The sequence below is a fragment of the Choloepus didactylus genome, chromosome 3 (assembly GCF_015220235.1).
Source record: "Choloepus didactylus isolate mChoDid1 chromosome 3, mChoDid1.pri, whole genome shotgun sequence".
Lineage (NCBI taxonomy): Eukaryota > Metazoa > Chordata > Mammalia > Pilosa > Megalonychidae > Choloepus > Choloepus didactylus.
The window spans coordinates 163,846,812-163,874,467 of NC_051309.1; the positions used below are offsets into that span (position 1 = coordinate 163,846,812).

General features: G+C 34.8%; 1 protein-coding gene across 3 annotated transcripts in view; it reads right to left on the reverse strand.

The window, feature by feature from the left end:
- Positions 1 to 27,656, reverse strand: part of LRBA (LPS responsive beige-like anchor protein) — a 1,009,660-nt gene that overhangs the window by 588,076 nt on the left and 393,928 nt on the right. For all 3 annotated transcript variants that reach the window (XM_037830797.1, XM_037830798.1, XM_037830799.1), the window contains one exon: positions 4,175 to 4,283. In XM_037830797.1, coding sequence (XP_037686725.1) covers positions 4,175 to 4,283 — 109 coding nt within the window. The remainder of the gene's footprint in view (positions 1 to 4,174; positions 4,284 to 27,656) is intronic.

The window sequence follows — 27,656 nt, forward strand, 5'->3', positions numbered from 1 at the left end:
TAATAGTTAATATGCTTTATGTTATTTCAAACTGTCAAGAATATGTTCAATAATAAATTATTGCTACAGCAAAACAGTTAATGATACCATGAGATCTACAGAGGATATGGCAACAGAGACCAGACTGGCTTATCATTATAATATCTGGTTTCCGGTTCAAAATCATCAGTTCACTAGCTATGTGAACAAGAGTAATCTATCCTACAGAGATCACAGATGTGTTGTGTTACTGAAATGAGAAAATGGATATCAAACTATTTAGTAGATGATGCTAGAGAAGCTGCATGGCATAATGGTCATAAATTTATACCATAAAGCAGACACCTGGGTTCAAATCCAAGCTTACCACATACTAGCTGATGACCTAGAACAAATAACTTAACCTATCTCTATTTCAAAACTTCTCATTTGTAAAATTGGGATGAAGATAATAATACTTAGCTCAAAGGATTGCTATGAGAATTTATTTTATACTTGTTAAGAGCTTAGATAAATAAGTAGTGATATAGAAGTGTTTATTAATTCAAAAAAATTTTCAAGTACTTAACCCACAAGAAAAATTCACTTTTTCACTGAAAAACATTTTGTTCTAAAGAACAGATATTGCCAAAGGGAGAAAACATTTGAGTCCCTCATCTAAAAGAAAAAAATATATATATAGTCTTGCTATACTAAGAATTAGTCAAATGCTTTCACAGTCTTTATTTTATAAAAAAGATTCATTTTTATTACTTCAAACAAATATACCAATGTTCTAAAGTTTCACTGAAGCTGATAAGAAGTGAGTTTTACAGTATAGCAGATGAAATCTAAAGCAACATCAGCGAAAAGAACATTAGGAAATTCTTATTCAAGGGGAATTTTAACTTACATAGATCCCTAAAAATAATATATATGTTTTTTAAATATATATATACTGCATTGTTTAAAATAATACAATACTATAACCCTGTTAGACAAATGTTTTAAGAAAAGGATTGTCAAGAAATGAGTATAGTCACTCAAGTAATATTTATATAAGATTAGGTCTAAGGCTTTGCACAATTTAATTTTTTAAATAAATATCCTGTTTACAGCTTTAAGATTAAAAAACAAAGTTAAGATATACTCTAAATCATGATGTCATGGCATTCATGGAAGCTCTACATAAATCAAAAGAAGATGTCAAGCATATCCCACTATAGTGATTATTGCACAATGAACTAAAGAGATGTGCATATCAGATCTACAAACTGTCATGAAATCCTTGATAATAAATGAGGCAAGTTATCCACTTCAAAACCACAAATGGTACAGTAAATATGTGACAACAACTATTTCTGCAAGAGAAAGTAACTAGCAGTAAAGTTCATGTATTATTAAACAATGCACAGTATAAATTTGAGGCTGAGCTGAATACAGATAACCTTCAGAATATTTGTTATCTAGTAAAAATATGCCTTCATATTGTAGTGTACTATTTAAATTTTAAGAGCAATATGGATAGAACATTGTTAAACATGAACATTCCTCAATACTTGGGATTTTGTTTTATAAACAATAACTATTTTTTTCTATGAGTATAAAAGACTAGTAGATACAAGAAAACATATATGTTTGCTTTCTTAAAATTGTCCCTCATGCTCATTAATTGAACAAATAATATATTTTCTGCACTAACAATTTAAGTAAAAATAAAATTTGTTTGGAAAAAATGCTGCTTTTATTTAGATGTTTTATTATCATGATTTATAATACTACTGTACAATGCTACAAATCTCACATGATGATAAAGATTAAAATGAAAAACTGTACAAGATAAAGCATTTTCCAGGATTAAACATTATTCACATATGCTATAGAAATCTGATAAAGTTTGAACCCAATTCATAGAGTAAAGGTTAAGAGCTTAATTGACTGGCTTTGGATCCCAGCAGTAACTCTGGATTATTTCCCGTTTGTGCTGTTTCCTCCTTTATAAAATGAAAGGTAATAACAGTACCTAACTCAGAGGTTTACCATAAAGATTAAATTAGTTAATAGTTATAAAGCACCCATAACAGTTCCAGATACATCATAAACATTCTTGCAGTATTAGCTACCTTTAATGCCATCATCCCTCATCTAAAACGCAAAAATATACACTGTTTAGGTAAAACAATTTCATCTCTTACATAACAGAACTTTTCAAAGGTTATTTTGCTTTCTTAGAATTCCACACATTTCCTCCTTTTTCTCTTTCTCATACATACACACATGAACATATATACCACCATCACCATGATCACCAAAGAGGTAAGAATCATTTTACTTAAACTGTTCCTAAGCAGAAACTTCCTAAAACGAAAAGAATGAGCTGCAATCTCAATCCAGAGTCACAACAAAGTAAATTCCCTATATTTAACTAAAAAAAGATAATAAGGAGTAATTTCCTGGTTAGGATGGTAAGCAGAAATAGAAATTTTAAAAATTAGCAAAAAATAAATTAAAAAAGAAAAGGAACAAAAGATAAAGCACCAAACTTTAAAAATTTGTTGTCAAGGGAAAGGAGAAAACACAAAGACACTAGAATTGGAACTGAGGAAGCAGCAAAGCTCAGTTCTTAGCCATCATTCCATGCCCCAGAAGCAATACTGGTAAATCAACAAAATTCTGAATTTTTTCTTAATGCCTTCAAATATGGAGAGAAGCAAACTGAATAGGTATCATTATTTCTTTCCTCTTCTAAACAAAGATGCTACAAAAATCAACCTACAAAAACTGATAAACTTGTGGATTGCACTCCCTTTATCCAGTGTATGCATGTATGTATTTGAGTGTGTCTATATAAATTATTTTAATAGATACGATCATATTGCTTGTCCAAAAGACATGTACATTTCCCCTAACAATATAAAAGGATACCATTGCCCAACCCATCTCCCATATCCCCTTCAACAGTACATGTTATCACCCTTTGTACCTTCTCTTAACCTGAGAAAAAATGTTAAATAATAACAGTGATAGTATCTATTGTCCCAATTTTAATAGCAATGGCTTTTATAGTTAATCATTTTAAATAATCAGTAAATAGCCTTTATTATATTTAGATCATTTTCTTACATACTGTTTTTAAACTCAGTTATATTAGGTCTGGCTATTAAATTTTATTTGCCTTTTCTACACTCATCAATATCCTCATGCTTTTTCTACTTGTGATTTTTTAGGCAAGAAGATTTCCTAATATTAAACCATCCTTGGATTTCAGAAATAAACTCTTAGAGGTTATACTACATTGTTCGTTCACTGCATCGCTGGATTATATTAGCTAAAGTTTTATTTAGAATTTTGCACCCATATTTTTAAGTGAAATTGGTCCTCTACAGTTCTATTTTTCTAGTGCCTTTTTCAGGTTGTGATAACTGCATAAAATATACTGAGGATATTTTCATCTTATTTAATATTCTAGAAGAGTATCAGAGACATTTTAATTATCTGCTATTAACATGCCAGAAAGAACCTAGCTAGTGCTTTTTTTTTTGTTAAATACACGTCTTTAATACTGAATTTTCTAATATCTCTCAGGTAAATTTTGGTTATTTGTATAGCTAAGAAGCTGTTCATTTCCTCTGTAAATTCATATTAGGTATCATGGAATTGCACACATGTTCAGGGGCAATGGTTGGGATATTTAAGGAGTAGCCTCAGGATAGGTCTGTCACTTAGTCCCACTGTGAGACTCCAAGAAGGAAGTTGTATATCTCTCTAATTTCCTCAGCTACAAAGATCAGCATGCTTTCAAACCTCAAGGATAGAGAAATCTTACCCCTCAATGTCCAACTCTTCTTTCTAGGATCCTGAAAGATCCCATCTTTGCCATAGGGATCTTCATTTCTAGTTAATTAATCTGTCCTGTCCGGAAGAACAAAGTCCTACACTAATTTTGGGGGAAACCGATAGAGCCAAGACACAGCCCACATCATTCAAATCAGATCAGTCAAACACAGAAGCTGCTTTGAGTAGCTAGTACGGAACTGGAGTTAGACTGGAGGGCTACACAGAATCGAACTATCTTCCCATAATCCTCCATGACTCTCAAAAACTTAATTTTTAATTTTTTCATGATATGTATTGTCATTTTACCTGGACAGTTTCCCATGATTACCATTAAAAAAAAATGGTGATTTCCTCATCCCAACCACCACATTCAACCTACCTCAAACTCTGCATGTCTGTGAATATCCTCTGCTTTCTGTCTGCTCAGGATGAATTCAGCTTCATTTGCTACTCTTACTAGGTGATCCTTCATTGTTTGGCTAAGCAACCTATAAAAGATGAATAAAGTCAAACAAATGAATATATAATACATGATTATGCAATGGTCAAAAAGGTACATTCTTTTGTTTGGGCCAGAAGGAAATGTTTTACTCTCCTCTTCTGACATCATACCCAATGAGTTACCACTATTTCACACTAGAATTAAAGAACATAAGACCAAAGGTTAGGCCTCTGGCAGTAGCAGACTAGCTTCTATCAGATTAACCATTCCCACTTAAAGCAAGTAAACATGCTAATTCAAATATGCTTTTAAATCTACCAAGACATCTAAGATTTAAGGAGCCAAGATCCTAGAGAAGATAGCACAGAGAAGACATTCAGCATGACTTTTTCCATTGAAGAATTTGCTATTCAAAGGTGGGAACAGAGAAGGTAAACTGAGCTTATAGGAGTCTCACACAGCTAGGGAAAGGAAACCTTCTTGTCTTCAAAACAGCAATAGTAAGAATGAAAGTTGAATATTTAACTGAAATGAGGGAAGACAAATAACTATGACCTCTTCAAACTGCTAAATGAAAATAGCAGCTAATTACAATTCTATATCCAGTGACAATATCATTCAATAATGAAAGCAAAATAAGGACATTTTATGTCAAACAGCACTGAGAGAACCTGTCACTAGAATGTGTCAGACAGAAGAAAAAATAATGGCAGATTAATGCACAACAAGGAAGGAAAAAATAAAAATCAATGAAAAGGGTAAACGTGAGTAAATCTAAAAGAGTATTGAATGTTTGTAACAATTATAAAATCTTCTACAATTGAAAAATATTTTCCAAATCTTGCTGTCAATAATAGCATACAATGCAAGAGAGAAATGTAATTAGTGTTATAAAAGTCTTGTATTTTCAATAAATTAGAGAACCAAGTTATATGACTTTAATAAACCTAATATTTATATGTAATCTCTATTAACAACTAAAGGTATATAAAAGAATGCATAACCAACAAGCTAAAAGAAAAGATGGAATAATAAAAAATTAGTTCAAAAGAAGGAAAGAAAAAAAGAACACAAAATGTGGAGCAAAACCAAAGGACACAAATAGGAAGCAGGCAGATTTTCACATAAATACATCAGTATCACATATAAAGTAAAGAGATTTAATAATACAATGATTGTCAAAATAGACTTTTTTAAGTAAATGCTGCTTATAGTGACACAGCTTCAATACATGGTCACAAAAAGTCTGAAAGCAATTTTTCAGAAAAGATGAACAATGCAAAAAAAAGTAAAAGAAAGAAAGCTGAGGTACTTTTATTAATATCAGGCAACATAGATTTTAAGGCAAGAAGCAAAATCAGAGATAAAAGCATAAACACTTCAAATAATAAAAGGATAAATTTGACCCAGATTTGTATGTTCCCAGGAATACAGCCTACAACTAGTTACAAAAGATATAAAGCTACAGAAGGTTTAAACAATATGATTAAAAACCTGATCTAATTGACATACATGGAACACTGTCTCCACCAAGTGAAGAACAAACAGTCTATTCAGGAAAGCATGAAACATATACAAAAACAGACTAAATGCAGGACACCATGAAGCAATTTGTAACAAATTTTGAAAGATGAAATCATAGTGGGTATGTTCTCTAACACAAAACTAGAAAAAATAACAAAAAAATAGAACACTTTTTGCAATGAGACTCTGAAATGGCCTTCAGTTATCCCCCTGCTGGTATTCATGCTCTTATATAAACCCCTGCCCTTGAGTGTGAGTACAAACTGTGGCTTGCCTATAGCCAAAAAAAAAAAAAAAAATGGCAGCAGGGAACAGATATCACTTCCATTAATCCAGTACGACATTGTAACTTCCATCTTGCCAGTAGACTCTCTCTATTGACACTTGACCTTAATGTCTTTCCGGTAGAAAGCTGCTGTGTTATGAGCTGCCCTACGGAAAGGCCTACATGGCTAAGAACTGAGTGCAGCCTTAGCCAACAGCGAGCAAGGAACTGAGACTCTCCATCCAAAAACCCACAAGAAACTAAATCCTGCTCAATCCTGCAGGTCAAGCTGACACTGTAATTGCAGCCTTTAAGAGACACAGAAGAAGAAGGCCCAGCTAAACCGTGTTGAGGTAACAGAAACGGGTAACTAATATGATCTTGCTATACCATGTTGGAAAATTAGGGAATGTACCTCTAAATATTCCACAGGACGAAGAAAACACCAGAATGGAAATTAATAAAATGTTTTCAACTAAAAGATAATTAAAACTACATGCCAAACACATGGGATTTAGCTAAACCTATGCTTGGAAGGAAATGTTTACACCGAATACATGTACAGTCAATCCTCATTATTCATGGACTCCAAATGTGCCAATTGACCTACTTACTAAAATATTTCTGTAACCCCAAAATTAATATTCATGGCACATTAACAGCCATGTGCAGAGTGGCAAAATTTTTCATCACCCAGTGCGCACACTGCCAGCTAAGGTCAAACAAAGTGATGATCGACCTTGTTGCAGCTCTCATATTGTAAACAAGTGTGTGCTTCATGATATATTCAGCGCCATGCTTCTCACATTTTTGTGCCACTTATTGGTAATTTTGCTGTTTAAAATTGCCCTGAACCTTAGTGTTTTAGTGCTATCTAGTGGTCCTAAGTGAAAAAAGAATGTGTTATATATAAGATTTATTCCAAGCAAGTAAGGGTGATGTTAATATTTGAAATTAAATTTCAAATTAACTAATTTAAGAAAAATCATAAAAACTTTCAACAGATACAAGAAATTCACAAAAGTCATCACCCATTCAGGACAAAATTGTAAGTACTAGGAAAAGAAATAAATTATTCTTAATGTATAAAAAGTATCCAAATTCAATCTCAGAAAATATCATACTTTGGTAAAATGTTGAAAGTTTCCCAGTAAGAGAAGGAAATGAACCCCAATGCTTTCTATCATTATACCTATTCAATACTATACTGGATGTCACAGCTAGGGTAATAACACAAGAAAAAAGAAGTAAAAATTAAAAACTTTTAATGGAAGGTACAAAATTGCTTATATTCATAGAAGACATAATGCGTATTTAGAAAATCCAAAAGAATATAATGATGAGAAAACAAAAATAATGAATTTAGAAAAGTCACTGGATAGAAGCTAAATACACAAAAATCAACCAGATTCTATTCAACAATTACAAATATATATACATATATATATATATATATATATATATATATATATTTTTTTTTTTTAAGGGCAATTTTGAAAAGCTTTAAAAACCATCAGAGTTGGTTCTAATAACCAAGATGGGAGGGTAAAATGCTCAAGGGTGCAATTCTCCCATAGAATCTTTGAACAATTATAAAAAAACTGGCAAAGCCATCGTCCTCAAAACTTTGGAAAAGAGTTAAAGGGTTGCAATAACTGGACAAGTGCAGAATCAAGGAAATACAGCCTTAAAAATGGTGAGTGAAGCTCAAAGCACCCTTATTAGCCCCTTTCCTACCCTGGTGCAGCATGGAGCCAGCCTTTGCTCCCATTGTGAGTCCCTGGCCCTGTACTAGAGAGAGCAGAGAAACCACTATGCACATAAGGACATGCCTTATGCTGGTATCAGTCTATCTGATGGAAGACTGAAAAACAGTCTTGACCCAGGCTCACCCTCCCAGGCAGAAGCAGCTTGCAGGCAGTTAAAGCAGTATAACAACCAATTAAATCAACGTATCTTGATTACCTGTTCTGCATTAAGCCATACAACAGTGCACACAAGAGAAGGAAATCTATTTCAAGGTAGAAGAGGGGGCATTCAGTTTGTGTAAATGGGGGAAATTCTAAGTCCATGGGCAAGCACAAGCCCAGAACAGGAAGCAGGCTCCAAGCAGGTTCACATAAGAAGAAAGGGACCATGCAGTTCACATTCATCTCAGACTGATCCTCTCAACAGGAGGGCTACCCTCTGAAGGAAACCACCAGCCAAAGGAGAGCCAATATGCAAAGTCTGTGAACGGTGTTTTTTTGCACTGATTTATTTGTTTTTGTTACCTCATGGCACTAAAGGAGTTGAAGCCACAATAACTGCAATGAATACTACACTAGAGGGTTTCAAAAACAAATTGGAGCTGGCAAAAAAAAAAAAGAATGAGTGAACTTGAAGACAACAGTTTAAATGATTCAGGCTGAGAAGCAGAAAGAAAAATGGATTTAAGATTTAAGAAAGTAAATAGAGCCTAAGAGCCCAGTGGGTCACAATCAACCAGATTGGGACCCCCAGAGGGAGAAAGGGGCAGGAAGAATATTCAAAAAAATAATGACAGAAAACTTTCCTAATTTATGGAAAAACATGAATATCCATTCAAGGAGCCCAATGATCGCCAAACATGATAAACTCAAAGATAACCATGCCCGGACATACAGTAATCAAACTGCCAAACACCAAGGATAAGAAGAGAATTCTGATATCTGCAAGAGAATAGCAATGTGTTATGTAATAGGAAGTCCCAATATATTAAGTGCCAAATTCTCATCAGAAACCATGGAGGCAAGAAGGCACTGGGAAGAAATACATACAGCGAAGAAAGAAAACAACTGCCAACCAAGAATTTTATGTCCAGCAAGACTACCTTTCAAAAATGAGGGAGAGAATAGACATTCCAAAAAAAAAAAAGAGCTAAGGGAGTTATTCACTAAAAGATCTATGCTACAAGCAGTGCTAAATGAAGTTCTTCAGACTGAAAGGAAAGGATACAGGACAGTGAATTAAAGTGGCATAAAGAAATAAAGACCTCTGGTAAAGATAACCATATGGGTAATTATAAATGCCAGAATAGTTGCAATATATATATATATATTTTATGTAACTCTACTTTTTGTTTCTTATAGGTTCTAGAATGCACATGCAAAAAAGTACTGATACATCTATAGTTTGGAAAATAAAACCATACACCAACAAATTAGATAACTTAGATGAAACAGACAAATTCCGAGAAATGCAAAACCACCTACATTGACTCAAGAAGAAATAGAGGCTCTCAACAGAGAAATAACTAGCAAAGAATTTGAATGAGTAATCAAAAACCTCCCAACAAAGAAAAGTCCAGGATGAGATGACTTTGCTGGAGAATTTCTCCAAGTATTCGAAGAATTACTACCACCAACCCTGCTTAAACTCTTTCAAAAAATTGAAGAGGTGGGAACACTCTCTAATTCATTCTATGAAGTCAACATCACCCTAAAGCAAAAACCAGATAAAGATACCACAAGAAAAGAAAATTACAGACCAATATCCCTTATGAACATAGATACAAAATTCCTCAACAAAATGCCAGCAAACCAAATCCAATGGCAGATGAAAAGGGTTATAAACCATGATCAAGAGGGATTTATTCCACATATGCAAGGGTGGTTCAACAGAAATAAATCAATTAATGTAATATACCACATTAACAGAATAAAGGAAATAAAAACACATGATCATCTCAATTGACAAAAAGCAATCATTCACTGATGGTGGGAATGTAATATGATGCAGCTGCTGTGGAAAACCAAGTAGTGGTTCCTCAGAAAGTTGAGTATAGAATTACCATATGACCTGGCAATCCCACTTCTAGGTATATACACAAAAGAATTGAGAACAAGAACTTGATTGGATATTTGCACACTAACGTTCATAGCGGCATTACTCACAATTGTCAAAAGATGAAAGCAACCCAAGTTCCATCAACTAATGAACAGGCAAACAAAAAGTGCATATACAAACAATGGAATATTATTAAACCGTACAAAGGAGTGAGGTCCTGATACATGCGACAACAAGGATGAACCTTCTAGACACTATGTTGAGTGAAAGAGGCCAGACACAAAAGAACAAATATTACATCACTGACATGAAATAACTAGAATAAGCAAATTCATAGTGAGAAGTGAGAATAGAGGTTACCAGGAAGAAGGGTGGTGGTTGGGAATAGGGAGTTAACGCTTAACTGGTACAGTTTCTGTTTGGGGAAGGAAAACTTTTGGTAATGGACTGTGGTGATCATAGCACAACATCCTGAATGTAATTAATACCAATGATTTTATAATTGAATGAGGTTTAAAGCGGAAATTTTAGGTTGTATGCATGTCACTAGAATAAAATTTTAAAAAAATAAACATGGCACTATACAACACAAACAGCTTACCCTAATGTAAAAAATGAACTAGTCAATAGTACAATCATAATAACAATCTCTCATCATTTATAACAAAGGTACCACACTAATGCAAGGAGTTACTAATGTCATACGGGAATTCAAAATTTCTCTATGATTTTTCTGTGAACCTACAACTTCTCCAAATTAAAAAAAAAGTACATTAAAAAACATCAAATATCTAGGAATAACTAACAAAAATGTGCTAGAATTCTACATGTAAAACACAAAAAATACCGAGAGAATTAAAGACTTAAAGAAATGATGATATCATGTTGTTGAAAGGGAAAACCTAAATACTATAAAGATATTAATTCTCCCAAAATTATCTATAGTAGTAACGAATCCCAATCAAAATCCCAGCAGGTTTTTATGTAGAATTTGACTGGCAGTTTCTAAAATTTATATGAAAATGTTAACAGCAAAGGACAGCTAAGACATTCTTAAAGAAGAATGTGGAGATGAAGAATGTTCATAGTACCTTTATTTATAATATTTATAATAGCCAAACACTAGCACTACCCAAATGTGCATTACAAGTACAATGGATTTTTAAAATTGAGAATATTCATGTAATAGAATACTCAACAGCAACAAAAAGATAAAACTAATGTTACATGAAACAAAATGATTGTATATCACCAGTAACGTTGAGCAAAAGAAGATAGACACACATATTACTTTGTATAAAGATTAAAAATAAGCAATATTAATCTGTGATATTAGAAGTAAAGATAACGGTTAACTCAGATAATATCTAAGAAAGACCTGTCCATATTAAGACTCGTATGGAATGTAAGTAATGATCATACAGTTCTAAAAGTTGCAATACAATATCTTGGATATATAAACAAACAATCCATTCTCATGAATGCTTTTACAACAGCATTTGCCTAGCATGATTATCAACAAAATAATAAATATTATGTAAATGGGATGCTTCTGAAACGTGTGTGTGTGTGTGTGTGTGTGTGTGTGTGTGTGTGCAGATATATATATATATATCTTCTAAACTCCCTTCTTTAAAAAGAGATAGAAAGGCAGGTTGGGTAGGGCTCCAATTATTTCTGAAATTTATATAGCAGAAGTGGCTATACTTCATTAGATAATACCTACTCAAGAAAGTTAGACTCAACAATCTTCAACAATGGCCATGTGTTTGATACCAGTAGCCTACTCCAATACCATGGAACACCTGCCTCAGTTTGTAGATATATTTCCATCAAAAAAAAATGCATAATATGATAGACTTTGATCCAAATCAATTATACTTCTAATAACCTGCTATATGAACATGGTCCATAAGTACAGAAAGATATGTGCTTGTATAAGAAAGTTCACTATAACAGTGCTTACAGCAGTGAAAACTTGAAATAACTAAAACATACAACCATACAATGAGATAGAGTCTCTGCAATGACAACAAAAGATATCCATAATATAATGTTAAATGGAAAAAGAAAGGTGATGGACAGTATATACAATATGACTTTGGGAAAAAATATCAATGACAACACAACAAATTGGAAATGTTATATAGAACAGGGGTTAAAAACTACAGCATTTGGGCCAAATCTGGCCTGCTGTATGTTTTTTTAAATAAAATTTTACTGGAGCAGAGCTCTGCCCATTTGTTTAGGTATTATCCATGGCTGCTTTCACATTACAATACTACATCAAGTGTAGTAGTTGTGACAGAGGCCGTATGGCCTGCAAAGCCCAAAATATTTACTATCTGGCCCTTTACAGTAAGTGTGTTGACTCCTGCTCTAGCAAATGGGACTATAAATATTCCTCTTGATATTTATATTTCTCTACTCTTTGAAGTTTTACAAGTATTAATTAATGGAAAAAAATATGAAGTCCTTTAAGCAAACTGAAAAGTTTTCTACCAATTTTTTTGTATCTCTAGTAAGTTCATGCACACTGTATTTGAATTTGATTCCTGATCTGTCAGATACTCTCTATTACCTCCTTCAGTTACTGAAACATGTTGACTATAATTTTTGGATGATATTATCATGGTATTTTTTCAAATGTTATTAAATGGTATACATTAAAGCATTACAAATAAAAACAATCCCTTGTGTAATTTAAAAACCTGCTAATAAATAACTTCCTATGATACTATAGAGAAAGCAAGAGCTTTCATGAATGCATATACTATATACTAGTTTATACTTCTCAGTTTCCCTCTAGAGACCTAAAACCACAATTTAACTTTAACACCAACATTTTGCCTAGCTGCATTCAAACATTAATTGAATTGATTAGTCAATGGCACAAACATCCTCTCAGTTCCCAAACAAGCAACCTCAAAGTTATTCTAGTCTCCTATCTCTACTCTACCACCTCCACCTTCTTCTAGGTCCCTAATCAATCAGCAAATCTTGTCAATGTTTCCTCAGTGATATTTCCAGATTCAATTTATGCTCTCTATCTTCAAGTCCAATGCCCTAAAAATCTTAATCATGTCATCAACAATAGAACTGGATAAGTCTTCTGAGTATTTACTCCAATCTTCTAACATTTTTGTATGCAATTCCCCCTGCCGTTTGAATCACTGTCAAACATCTATTCAACATGTGCTAGCTATAAATACTAGGCTAAACACAGGGGACTAATTTTCCTTATATTGTAGTTGGGAGAGAGAGAGAGAATACACCAAGATCCTTTCCAGTTTAAACTTTAGCATCAGTGCCAAAGACAACACACACTAGGATGACCACAATGACTCACACCATTATATAATCCCATCTCCTGAGTTCAGGCAAAATCTGGGTCTTCCTTCTAGCAAACAGAATATGGAAAAGATGATGGATAGTCATTCCCCAATTAGGTTAAATAACATAGAAAGGTGAAGGATAGTCATTCTCATGGTTATGTCGTATCATACTCTACCTTAGCAGACTGGAGAGGAAAATTCCCCTGTGAACCTTGAAGAGGTAAGCTGCCACATTGTAAAAGGGTCTGTGAAGGGAACAAGTGGCAAGGAGCTATGGACAGCATTTATGGACAGAAACAGGCCCCCAGGTATAGCCAACAAAAAAATGAGACTTTAATTCTACAATTCCAAGGAAGTGAATTCTACCAACAACCATGTGAGTTTGGAAGAGGACCCCAAGCTCCAGAGAGGAAGGCAGCTTGGCTGATACTTTGACTGTAGCCTTGTGAGACCAAGAGCAGAGGATCCAGGTAAGCCACGCTCACTCCTGTGAGATAATAAATATATGTTGTTTTATAACTGCTCAATTTGTAGTATTTTATTATGTAGCAGTAGATAACTAATACAAATACAATCAGGACAAAATAATACACGTATGTGCTATCACAGTTCAGGAGAAGCAAAGATCACTATGAGTAGTCAAGTTGAGAAAAATTCCAATTGAGAACTAGAGCATAAAGATCAGACTTAAATAAAGGACAAAAGGTAGAAGACAAAAGTGTTAGATCCCAGAAAGAAAGGAATTAACATATAGGAGTTTCTAACTCAGAGGCCCCGCAGGTTATCTCACAGAAAACAGGCGCCCCATAAACTAAAGAATGAAGGCTGTTTAAGGCTGTCCCTGCCACAGTGGTGCCCCAGCCCCAAAAGGCGGGTAAAAGCAAGATCAGATATTTCTGTAGGACAAACAACTGAAAAGGCCTGCTCTCCCTAGATAGATAATGTAGCTGCTTTTCTGAGAAGAATAATGGGCTAGAATCCTAACAACCTATCAGCCTAGAAGTTGACAGACACCCACCCAGTCGAGGCCCAGAACACACTTAGCAGGACCCTTCTCCCTCAACACCCTTCCCTCCCCACGTGGATTTTTCCTTTAAAAATGCTGCTCTCAGATAGAAGGCCGGAGCCATTTTCCTTTCTTTCTTTTCTGATGGCTCCCACCTACTTTCTTCTGCTTTCTTCCTCTAATAAACCTTGAATTCTCTACTTAAACCATGACTTGCTGCGTTTGTGTGGATTCTTGAATGGCTCTGAACCTAACAAAAAGGACATTCCAGACAACACCATTAACAAAGTTATGAAGGGAAATTAATTATGTGATATGATTAGAAGAGAACCAAAACACCTCTTTCTACCATTTATTCTTCAAAATGGCTACTTACTTCACAATTTTCCTATATTTTTATCTGTCTTCATGTTTATTCATTTTTTGGTTCCTTATTATAAAAGTAAATAAGTTCTCAGTCCAGTTTTCAGAATAAGCCATCCCATTAACAGTTTACATTCCTGTCCCAATATTTTTTTCCTAAAGTATATAAACATATATAGTAGTAATACACATGGAGTAGTACATGCAGTAATTGTGTACATGTTTGCATGTATGTGTATAAAAAATTGTTAACACAGATGGAGTTATATTATACCAACTTATTTGCTTTACTTAATGGTACACCATAATCACAAAGAACAACTGAAGAGGATTCCAATGCACTTCATGTACTGTGATTTATTTAACTAATCCCTTATTCAGAGATCATTTGTTAATTCATTCTCTACCCTGACCACTAACGTCATGGCTATCTCCCCAGTTACACACCCAATAGATTAAGTACTAAGCATTCTACCTATTCGATAACTCTAAAAGCTATTTCTTTATGTTACATTTTACAGTGCCCTAATTTAAGCACTCAGCACCATGGATTCAGTTACTACAACAATCTCTAATCCAAGTCCTTTCCACTAGTCTTATTATTCTAGCCAATTCTTCATCAGGCAAATCTTTCAAAAATGAGGATCTGATTATGATTGTATACTTTAAAATTTTTTAGCTACCTTACCATGATGTACAGAAGAGACTAAACATCTTTGCAAGCTTAGAAACCAGTCTCATTTTCCATAATCCTTTATACTTTAAGCACTCCTAGACAGCAACTGCTTTCACAAACATTATGCCCTGTACTTCCACACCTCTGTGTCTCTGTTACTAATGTTCTCTTCACCAAGAATGACCTCACTTCATATTCCATCTGGCCTACTTAGTAATCCTTCAAAGCCAGAAGAAAAAGTCAACTTCACTACAAAACCTTTTCTAATCACCTGCTTTTTTTCCAAAGAACTGATACTCTACAAGGTGTATATACCTTGTTTGTGGCAAAAATTACATTGTATCATTCTATAAGGCAACATAGCAGTTACGCATTTATACATCTGTTTTCCATTTTAGATCGCACTAACCATGTATAATTTATCCTCATATCCCAAAGGGCAGAAGAGTGCCTGATCTTTACAGGTGGTGGGGGGAAAGGCAAGCAGACAGCAGTATTTCCAAAGTGAATAAAATCATTGAACACACACTTCTGCCAGGCACCCTTAGACTACTAACTGTAAGGAATACAAAAACACATAAAACTGCCCTCTTTAAGCTTACAATTTAATATAAGAAGTTAGGAGGTGACTGACATCATCAACATGGCGACATAAGACATCCCTTAGAAGTTTTCCCTCAGAATCAACTAATAAAAGGACAAATTCTACTTGCTTAGAACAAGGGAGGACAATAGAGACTGAAGAAGGAAATGCTGAACTGAAGAAAAAGAAAAATAAGCCCCAAGATCAATTACAAAACTTCCTTACTGGACCCGCCAATCCAGACCACCGCCTAACTGGATCCCCTACAGATTGGGAATCACACAGGCAGCATGACTTGGATCCCTCCTTCCGCTGATAAAGTATACAGAGCCACTCACATCACAATTTAGAATTTCATGCATATCCAGACACACACACCCAAGTATGCAAATGCCCAGAGGGGAACACAAGCCTTTTCCTCAGGCTGCACAAAATAGCCCCCAGGGCGGAAAAAAAGAAAGAGGGACAAAGGCAGAACTACTGGCTAGAGGTGCATACAATCAATCCAGTTTCTGCTGGATGGACCACATAAAGACAAAACAAACTTTTCTGGAAAGACTCACCTTTCTGGATTGACCCAATCTGGCTCCCAGTGATGAGGTACCCTAATGAGGAAGATATCAGAGACAGAAAAGCCTAACAGAAAAGAAAGAATAAAAAAAAGATGTGGGGGGCAGCGGAGAACCAAAAACAGTGAGACAGGTCTGGTGTCACAACTGAACAGTGTAAGGAAAATAGGGCACTAAATGAGGAAGAAAATTCAAACAAATCATAGGAGTTGGGGAGAAAATTCTGCACACGCAAGCACACACACACACAAATAAAACAACAGACCAGAATAAGACTCCCAAAGAAGCAACAGAAGACAAGAAGGTTTCCCTATAGAAGCAACATTTGCACAAAAAAAGGCAATCTTTAAAAACGTGTAATGGGGGCTTCTGGGAAGATGGTGGATTAAGAGAGACAAAGCAAAATTCTTCTCCATGAAAAACACTAGATAAAGGAGAGAAAGTGCTCCAGAACAGTAGTTCCAGGGCTCCACAGGCTAGGCAGGAACTTCTACACCCATAGGGAGTATGTACTTGGAGAATCGAGAGACTGTGTTTAAAACCGGTGAGTGTTCGGCCCAGAACGCCACTGGGAAACAGGTGGTTGGAACCAGCAAATGAGCACAGAGGGGAAAAGCCAGAGGAGAGCAGCCTTCCATGCCCAGGGCACCCTCCTCAGCACTTGACTCAGGTGATAACCCATCAAAGACCCACAGCCAAGAAGCCACGTGCCAGCGACTGGAGGTTGGGGTAGGCAGACGAGCATGGAAGACAGCAACTTTCCAAGGCCCTTTAACCCATCTTTGCAGTTGGCTGGGGAGACAACCCTTCACAGCTCCGCAGCCAAGCGCTTCCCTGAGGGAATGAGGGATTCAGTGGGCTGGTGATGGCATCCACTCCTTCTCCACACAAGCCCACTGTGTGCACAGCCTAGAAGCAGGGTGCCATACAGGAGTGCCAAGAGGCCACCCCCAACTGCAGGGACTCAAGGGCACAAGGGAGACAGGGACTATGGGGAATCTGAGCTAGAAGTTGAAATGTACAGGTTTGAAGGCACAGAGTACTCAACCTGCACACCTGGGAATGGCTGGGACCACTGTGTCCTGAAGCATACTCCCCGCCAAATTGTGTAGAACACAACCCCACCCACAGGGCTGGCAGTCCACAGTGAACAAGGAAAATCAGTGTACTGACTGGACTTCCACTTGGCCTGAATCCCCACTCAGTGCATGGATGAAGTTGGGGGACAACTGGCTTGAGGATAAGAGGTGGCTTGGGAGTGCCATCTTCTGGTAGGTCTAGGAAAGTGTACTCCACTAAGCTGCTGCTCTGCCAAATTATACATAAATGTTCAAATAATCCTGTCTATCCTAAAAGAATCCTACCAAGATAACCAAATGTCAAGAGGCCAAAAACAACAGAAAATGATAAAGCACATGAAGAAACCAGAAGATATGGATAACCCAAGTGTCCAAACTAAAAAGCCAGAGGAGAGACAGAACCTGGAGCAATTAATGAAAGAAGTTAAACAAACTCAATGACAACAGTACAGACAGCCCAATTATAAAATGGGCAAAACATATGAAAAGACAGTTCTCTGAAGAGGAAATACAAATGGCCAAGAAACACATGAAAAAATGTTCAGCTTTACTAGCTATTAGAGAGATGCAAATTAAGACCACAATGAGATACCATCTCACACCAATTAGAATGGCTGCCATGAAAGAAAAAAGAAACTACAAATGCTGGAGAGGATGTGGAGAAATTGGAACTCTTATTCATTGTTGGTGGGACTACATAATGGTTCAGCCACTCTGGAAGTCAGTCTGGCAGTCCCTTAGAAAACCACATATAGAGTTACCCTTCAATCCAGTGATTGCACTTCTCGGTGTATACCCAGAAGATCTGAAAGCAGAGACACAAACAGATACTTGCACGCCAGTGTTCATAGCAGCATTATTCACAATTGCCAAGAGATGGAAACAACCGAAACGTCCTTCAATAGATGAGAGGATAAATAAAATGTGGTATACACACACAATGGAATACTACACAGCTGTAAGAAGGAATGATGTCATGAAACATATGACAACATGGATGAACCCTGAAGACATAATGCTGAGTGAAATAAGCCAGGCACAAAAACAGAAATATTATATGGTACCACTAATGTGAACATTGAAAAATGTAAAATAAATGGTTTATAATGTAGAATGTAGGGGTACTAGCAATTAATGAAGGGGGAATGACAACCCAATAAGAACAGATAAGCTATCGTGGCTCAATTTAATGTTCTGGGAATGTCCAGGAATGACTATGATTTGTTAATTTCTGATGGGTATGGTAGGAACAAGTCCATAGAAATGTTGCTATATTAGGTTATTTTCTTGAGGTAGAGTAGGAACATGTTGGAAATAAAGTATTTATTTTAGGTTAGTTGTCTTTCTCTTACTCTCTTCTTATGTTATGGTTTGTTTGAAATGTTTTTTTATTGTATGGTGTTTTTTTTTTTATTTTTTTGATATAGTTAATTTAAAGAAAAAAGATATTAATAAAAAAAAAAATCTCCAAATAAAGAAAATCCCAGGACCAGATAGAGGGTGAATTCTAGCAAATATTCAAAGAACTAAAACAAATCTTGCTCAAACGCTTCCACAAACTTGAACAGGAGAGAAAATTACCTAACTCATTCCATGAGGCCAACATCACCCTAATAGCAAAGCCAGATAAAGATATTACAAGAAAATTAAAGACCATTTCTCTTATGAATACAGATGTAAAAATCCTCAACAAAATACTTCCAAATCAAATCCAAGAGAATACTGAAAGAATTATACACCATGATCAAATGAGATTTATTCCAAGTATGCAACAGTGCTCTCATCAATTAGGAAAGAATAGTCACTTCAACATATGGTGCTGGAAGAACTGAATATCCATACGCACAAGAATGAAGAAGAACCTCTATCTCACAACTATATACAATCATTAACTCAAAATGGATCAAAGACCTAAATATGAGAGCTAGAACTATCAAACTCCTAGAAGAAAACATAAGGAAGCATCTTTAAGACTTGTGTTATGCAGTGGTTTCTTAGACTTTACACACAAAGCACATGCAACATAAGAAAAACAATTAAATGGGCCCTCATCAAAATTAAAAACATTTGTGCATCAAAGGATTTTATCATGAAATTGAAAAGACAACATATTTAATGGGAGAAAATATTGGGAAACCACATATCCAATAAGGGTCTAATATCTAATATATATACATATAAAGAAATGCTACAACAACAATAAAAAGACAACCCAATTTAAAAATGGGCAAAGACTTGAATAGACATTTCTCCAAAGAGAATATACAAACGGCTAAAAGGCACATGAAAACATGCTCAACATAATTAGCTCTTAGGGAAATGCAAATCAAAACCACAAAATACCACTTCCCACCCACTAGAACGGCTACTATTAAAAAACAGAAAATTACAAGTGTTGGAAAGGACATGGAAAAATAGGAACACTCCTTCATTGCTAGCTAGAATGCAAAATATTGCAGCTGCTGTGGAAGACAGTTTAGCAGTTCCTCAGAAAGCTAAGCGTAGAAATGACCTGGCAATCCCTCTCCTAGGTATATACACCAAAGAATTAAAAGCAGGGATTGAAACAGATACTTGCATTCCAGTGTTCACAGAGGCACTATTCACAACTGCGAAAAGATGAAAGCAACCCAAGTGTCCATCAACCAATGAATGGATAAGCAAAACACAATGGAACCTTATTCAGCCATAAAAAGGAATGAAGTCCTGATACATGCAACAACATGCATGAATCTTGAAGACATTATGCTGAGTGAAATAAGTCAGACACAAAAGGACAAATATTGTATGATCTCACTGATATGAAATGATTAGAATAAGCAAACTCACAGAATTAGAATCTAGAATATAGATTGGGGGTTGGTTTGGGGGTAGCAAGTGAGGAGTTAATGCGTAATTTGTACAGAATTTCTATTTAGGTTGATTTAGTAATGGATGTTGGTGAGAGTAGCACTATATTGTGAGTATAATTAATAGCATTGAATTATATATGTGAATGTTGTTTAAGGTGAAAATTTTAGGTCGTATATATGTTACTAGAATAAAAATTAAAAGATAAAGCATAGGACTGTATAATACAGTGAACCCTACTGTAAATGATGGACTATAGTTAATAGTAAAAGCATAAAAATGTTTTTTCATGAATTATAACATATATACCACACTAATGCAAGGTGTTAATAATAGGGTGGTATATGGGGGGAAGATAGACCTAACGTAAACTATGAACTTTAGTTAATAGCACAATTTTAATATTCTTTCATCAGTTGTAACAAAGGTACCACATCAATGCAAAGTGTCAACAATAGGGGGTATATGGGAATGCTGTATTTTTTACATGATTTTTCTGTCAACCTACAGCTTCTCTAATTAAAAGAAAAAAAATTTTAAGTAAGAAATTCAAAGGCAAAAAAAAGATGTAATTATAGTTTAGAGAAATTTTTTACATGGGGAAAATTTTCTTTATATTTTCTACAAGTGTACCATTTCTAGCGCTCTTTCTTCCTGTGTGAGATATGGGAATTGTTTGGCTTCAGCTCCATGTAGCTGACTTCATTCAATTTATTAGACTCCCAGTTTGTATTAAGTCATAGACTCAAAACTCAAGACTAAGTCATAGGGGTTCCCTCCATGCAGATTTCTGGAAGACTCTCTTTGAATAATTCTCTCCTCTCTGATACTCTGCTTTGGAAATTCCAGCTGTTTTGCCCTCCCTGAACTCTTTTTCTCTGACTCCTCAACTCAGAGTGCCAAGCTCTGCTTAGGTTCCCTTTCTGTGCCCTGTGGCCAAGAAAATGCCTCAATGTAGGAAGACTGGGAATTCAGGAGTACATCCTGTGTTTCTCTTCTCTCAGGGATCACAGTCCTGTGTCCTCTAGCATTCAATGCCCGATAACAACTGTTTCATTTATTTTGTCTTATTTTTAGTTGTTTAAAAAAAAGAACAAGGCCACTACCAATCTGTCTGACATGGCTGGAAGATGATCAACAGTTCTAAGATTTTGTCAATACTCTATCAATTTAAGAGAGTTCCTTCATATTCCTAGTTCTGAAGTTTTATATTTTGAGTCATTAATAGATGTTGAATATTATTATATGTTTTGGGGCCTCAATTTAAATAGTTTCTTATCTAACATTATAGTGAAATAAGTTGCAATTATGAATTTTTTAATATTAGATAATTACTGAATTCTTGAGACAAAAAAAAAGTTAGGAATATATGCAAGTAGCAAGGTAACTGTGATAAATACCTTAAACTTCTTAAAGTATTTCCTTCTCTTATTTTCTACAACAAAATATAGGACTTCCCTAGCTTTCCTCCTACCTCAGTGGTTGCTTCACTATCTCCTTTGCTAGGGCCTCAATCTCTGTTCAACCTCTAAGTTATGTAGTGTCCCAGAGCTCTATTTATATTATTTCCTCTATCTAAATTATCTCATCCAGTCCAGTGACATTTAAATCTTGCCTATATTCTGCTGATTCATAAATCTCTAACTCTACTCTCCCTCCCTGTACTTCTGACTCACATAGCCAACTGAAATCTCCAACTGAAATCTCCACTTGGATATCTGATGGTTATTTCAAATTTAACATTTCCAAAACAGAACTCAACACTTGATTTTACCTACCCATTGCCAATAATCTCTCTACCACTATCCCTACCCTCATTTTTCTCACCTTAATAAATAGCACCACAGATAAAACCCTAGGATTATTCCTTGATTCACCTTTCCCTCACTCCCAAATCTAATCCATAAAAGCTTGTTCTACATCTTTAGCTCTTAAAAATATCACATATTTGTCTATTTCTCTCCATTACCCAGTGTTACCATACCAGTTTAAGCCACCATCATCTCTTACTTACTGAATATTTCAGTAGTGTCTTCATTGATCTCTCTACTTCCAAACTTGCCCTGAGTACTGGCCTTGCCACAATCCATTACTTAAAAATCTGCCTGAAACTCTACAATGTATTTTTACTGAACAAGAGTAAATCCATATTTCTTTCTATAGCTTACAGGGCACTATATGATCTGAAACCTTAATTCTTCTCTGATATTTCCAAACCTCATTCTCTGCCTTGATCATTTTGCTCCAGCCACTCTGTCCTTCTATTTGTTTCAATAATACACAAATCTCAATTGCTCCACAAGGCCTTTGTCCTTGTTGTTTCCTCACCTTAAAATGTTGTGACCTAGATCCCAAAGTGGTTGGATACTTCTCTTCCTTCAAGTGTCAATTCTTCAGAAGTCTCTAAACACTATTTGCTGTTCCTCTAAAGTCATCCTCTGCTTTAATATTGCCCTGCTTTTCTTCTTCTAAGCGTTTACTACTATCTGGACTACTTTTATGTATTTGATATTTTTATTATTTGTTCTCTCTTCCATGACAGCAGAGATTTATTCACAGGTACCTCCCTAGACTCCAGAACAGTGTCTGGCACATAGAAGACAATCAGTAAATAAGTTTTGAATTGATACAAAACAAGTGCTATAAAACTCTTCTCCAAATCAATCTTTTTTTGCCCTTTCTTTGCATGCAAAACATTCAATCCTCATTTCTGTTAAGGAATATTACAAATCTACCCTACATGAATCTATTTTTTTTATTTATCTCAATCCTACATCTCACACATTATATGTATAGCAGATATTATACTTGTTTACAAAGTATCTTATAACTATTCTATTACAATTCTCTATATTATTCTATTCTCCCAGATTACAAACTGATTGGGGAAGCTCATTTTTTACTTATTCTTCTTTTACAATATTTTAGCATTTAAGACAGTACTATTCAGGTAGGCAGTACTTAATAAATATTTGATGAATGGATAGTTTGTGGAAATGTTCCAAACCAAACATTCTTTAGTATCTAAATATGTCTAACCCATTCAAAGCAAAACTCTAGAGCTACTTGGTTTGACTTAATTACATCTTCAAATTTAAGTTTGAAATATTTTAAACTACATAATATAAAATTATTATGGTCTAACCTTACTTATTTAAAGTATATTATAAAAATTAATTTGAATGTATGTAAAGTATTAATAACACTTCCATATAGGAAGAGAGCAATATGTACTTATTTCACAATTTATAAAATGCTTTTAAATCCATTATCTCAGATTTAATTATTTAATTATTCACAAAAATACAATTTTTCCAGTCATGCAAAATATAAAGATGGCTTCACAAACTGAACTGATAGGATATCTATCTAACTTATATCTAAATGAATAATTTTTTTTCTACAAAGCCAAATGTTTCCATCTCTGTGCTTATTTTCCTGGATATATAAATTATGCAGTATTTAGCAATTACAATTTTATTTAATAGTTAGATAACTATTCTTTCAAACAAAGAATTGGAGGTTTAATTTAGTTTACTAAAGCTTTAATCATAATAATCAGAATAAAAATATTGGTTTTCCTGTAAAGCAGATAAAATCTCTAAATGCAGGGTACAAAATGATTCATGCACATATTTTAATATTATGATTTTAAAATACGTATAATTTATACCTAAAGGAAAGAAAAAAAGCTTGTGTCAGCCATAGGAAACAAACAGCCCTATCAAGTATACAAGTAGAAAGATTCACTCTAGTCGCTCAATAAATAACAGTAATGATGACAACCATCTCCCATAACTACTTTACAGCCCATGGTCCACATCTGATTATACTAGACTAAACCTCAGATAAGCACAAACACACATCTTTACCAAGAATTTTCCACTAGTACTGCAGTTTTCTGGTCTTTCTGAGTGCCCACTAGCAGCAAATGTCAGATGTTTTCTACTAAACATCTTTCCCATTGATCAAAAATAAAAGTTGCCACTTTTCTGCATCTTAACAACTGAAAATGTAGAAGCAACATTCCTGAGCTGGCAATCTTTCTAGTATTGTAATTTCTTTGACATTAACTATAGAGAATGATTACAAGTCAAGACTGAGGGGGGAAAATGTTTCTAAAGTCTTCAGTAATATGAAAACTACTAAAACTTTACTTCTTAGACTATCATCTCCTTAAACTAATATAGTCCTTATTCTTATACTGTAGAATTATTATCCAACTCTCGATGTACCTACTTGCTTGCTCACATCTCTGTGTGTCTCTCTCTGTCACTGTCTGTGTCTATCTCTGTCTCTGTCTCTCTCTCCTACATACACACACTCACTCATTCACACACCAGGGATATATTCAAGCTCACAAAACCCCTTAAGTTGAGATCTCTCTACTCCTTTCCGAGTTAGAGTTCCCAGTAACAACTTTGAATAAGAGATGCAACACTACAGAATACATAAGCCTGAAAACTTGAGAAGAACAGACTAGCAAACCACAAGAGTATTTCCTTTTAGATCTTTTAAATGGGCTTCATATGTATTTAAGGCCAACCTAGTTCTTTCTCAGTTTAGATCTAGCCCAGGTGAACACACATCTTCTGGAAGCAGATATCCATGGTGAGAGAGACTAATAACTCATTTACAACAATTGAAATGGAAACATAAATACTCTATCTATAGTTATTTCTCCCTGAGAATATAAAAGAGCTCAATAATTTAATATAAATGTCAAATTTAAAATAAATGTCACAGCCTAACATAAACCTATTTTTTCAGAAATTTGCACTATAACCCCTAGTTGAGCATTTTAAAACAAAACCTCATAGTAGTACAGACACTGGAATGGAAGCAAAAGGGCCAGGTTTCAAGCAACCACATGTTCTCTATGAAAGAATTCCTTAGGACTATGAAAGAATTTATTCTCAATAATGTGCATACGAAAAGAGAAAGAAGATTATCTGACACAGAAAATCACTGATGGAGATGGCCCTGATGGCTGTGCACTTGGAATTCACTTGAGCATTTTCTCTGTTGCAAAAATTGACAACGTTCTATTTTTGTATAACTGCCTTGGTCCCTTCATTGCAAATGGCATTTCCTTAGCATTTCAAAGGAACTCATCCTTTTAGGTTCTACTGTGACCACTTGTTTAAAATTGCAATATCCTCTAAACAGTCCTTATTCTCCCTCGTTTTAGCTTTTTCATAGCATTTGTCACCTTCTGACATAATAGAAACCTTTTCTTCTTTGTCCTTTTCCCCAGTTAGAATAAACTGTATGAGGGTAGAGATGACTACTTTATCCATTGCTGAATCCCCACAGCCTAGAACATGGACCATTACGTAGATGGTGTGCATAAATTGTTGCTAAAGAAATGAATGATTCTATCTTCATTTTATTTTCATTTAACTATTCTCAAACTTCAGCTTTCTCCTACTTTTCTCCCATCACTTTTTTTCCCTTTTCTCTCTCGTCACTTTCATATAATATAGTAAATGATTCTTTTTATATATAGCTGTTATAGTGTATAAAAAAAAACACTGTATGAGGTCATGAAATTCATACAAATAAAAGTACATTCTACAGGAATGCTGGGTCCCATCCACCTTATCCCAAAGTTATACAAATTTTCCCTTCCTAGGAAGGGCCAAACAACAAATTCTATAATGCCAAACATTTAAAGCCCTGAAATCGAGAGGAATTTAGCATTTAGGGGGTGAAAAACCACAATTCAAATGCAGCATCATTATTTCATATCAATAAAAAAAAAAAAAGCCTAAAAATAACCACGGAAAAGTTACTTGAATATAAAATTACACATATAGTTTTTAAAACAAGCCTCCAAATACAAAAATCTGGTAAAGGAAGTATGTTATTATATTAATTATAAATTACCTAGAAAATTAAAATAAAATTAATTTGCGTATATGATTGTTTTAAACCAAAAAATATATGATGAAAATAAGAAACTATGTTCACCCTCATAAAAGGAAGTAGATTCTAGTCCTTTTCAATAAGCCGTTGTGTTGGTTTGAAGCTGTATATACCCCCAAAAAACATGTTCTTAAATCTAATCCATTCCCGTAGGTGTGAACCCATTGTAAGGAGGACCTTTTGATGAGGTTTTCAGTTAAGGTACAGCCCAGCCCAATGAAGACTGGTCTTAATCATTTCAGAACGGGAATAAAATTCAGACAGAGTGAGAAAAAGCCAAAAGAAGCAATAAGCTGAAGATTAAAGGAAACTGCAAAAAAAGGGGAGAGATCAGGAGAGGCCACCATCTGTACTCCATTGACAGAGGAGCCCAGGACCAAGGATCACCAGTAGCCAACCCCAGAACACCAGTCTTTGGGAAGAAAGTATCACCTTGATGGCATCTTCCGTGAACTTTCTTTTAGCTTCAAAATCCAGAGCAAATAAATTCCAATATTTAACCCAACCCATTTCACGGTACTTGCTTGAGCAGCTAAGGGAACTAAAACAGCCATTAAATCTTCACAAAAAAAGCATTAATTAAAATACTCTAATCTGTAAGAAAAAAAGAACAGTATATACCTATTCTAAACTCTCTACACAAAGTTCTACATCAATTCGATCTAGGGTTGGAATATATAGCCATGAAAAGTCTTCTTTCGACAAATCATTGGAACAATGACCTCTGACTCTACCCTCAAAATAAGATCATATTCTTATTTTTATGAAACAGTTCATAAAATTTAATATTTGAGTTTTTCTATAAAGTATCTTACTACACTTACAATTTTTAAAATTTGGCTAAAAAGCATAAGGCTCTTCAATACTATAGAGTTTCTAAGAAAATATCTCTCCTATAATTCAGATTTTGTCTCTTTGTCTTGTTACAGACAAGGTTATATTCTAGTTGCCATGTTTACATCAGTGAAACAAAGTCTTTCATCTTTTTATCAAAATATAACTCAAATCCAAAATACCAATGATAATGATCAAGGGGGTCAGAATGAAATGACTTTTTTTTCCCTCCCTCCTTCCTTCCGTCTTTCCCTTTCTTCTCCCTCTCTACCCTCTCAACCTTTCCTTCTTCTACTCACTCAGTCCAAGATATTAATAAGAATCAGTGATACTTAGAGATGAAAAACATAGTTGCTAAATGAATGCTCAGAAAGCAGAAGTGCAATCTAAGCAGTTGAATTTTGAAAAGATGGAGAAGTGTATTAGTACTAGAACATTATGTCTTTTATGAGGGCTATTTACATATTCAGACACAAGTCTGAGATATTGCTGTAATAAACAGATACTGACTATCCCCAGAGGATAATTAAGCAATGGGTCCAGTGGTATGTGGAATAATCTGTCCCTTCTGTGCTTTTCAAGAATGAGGAAAAGAGAAGA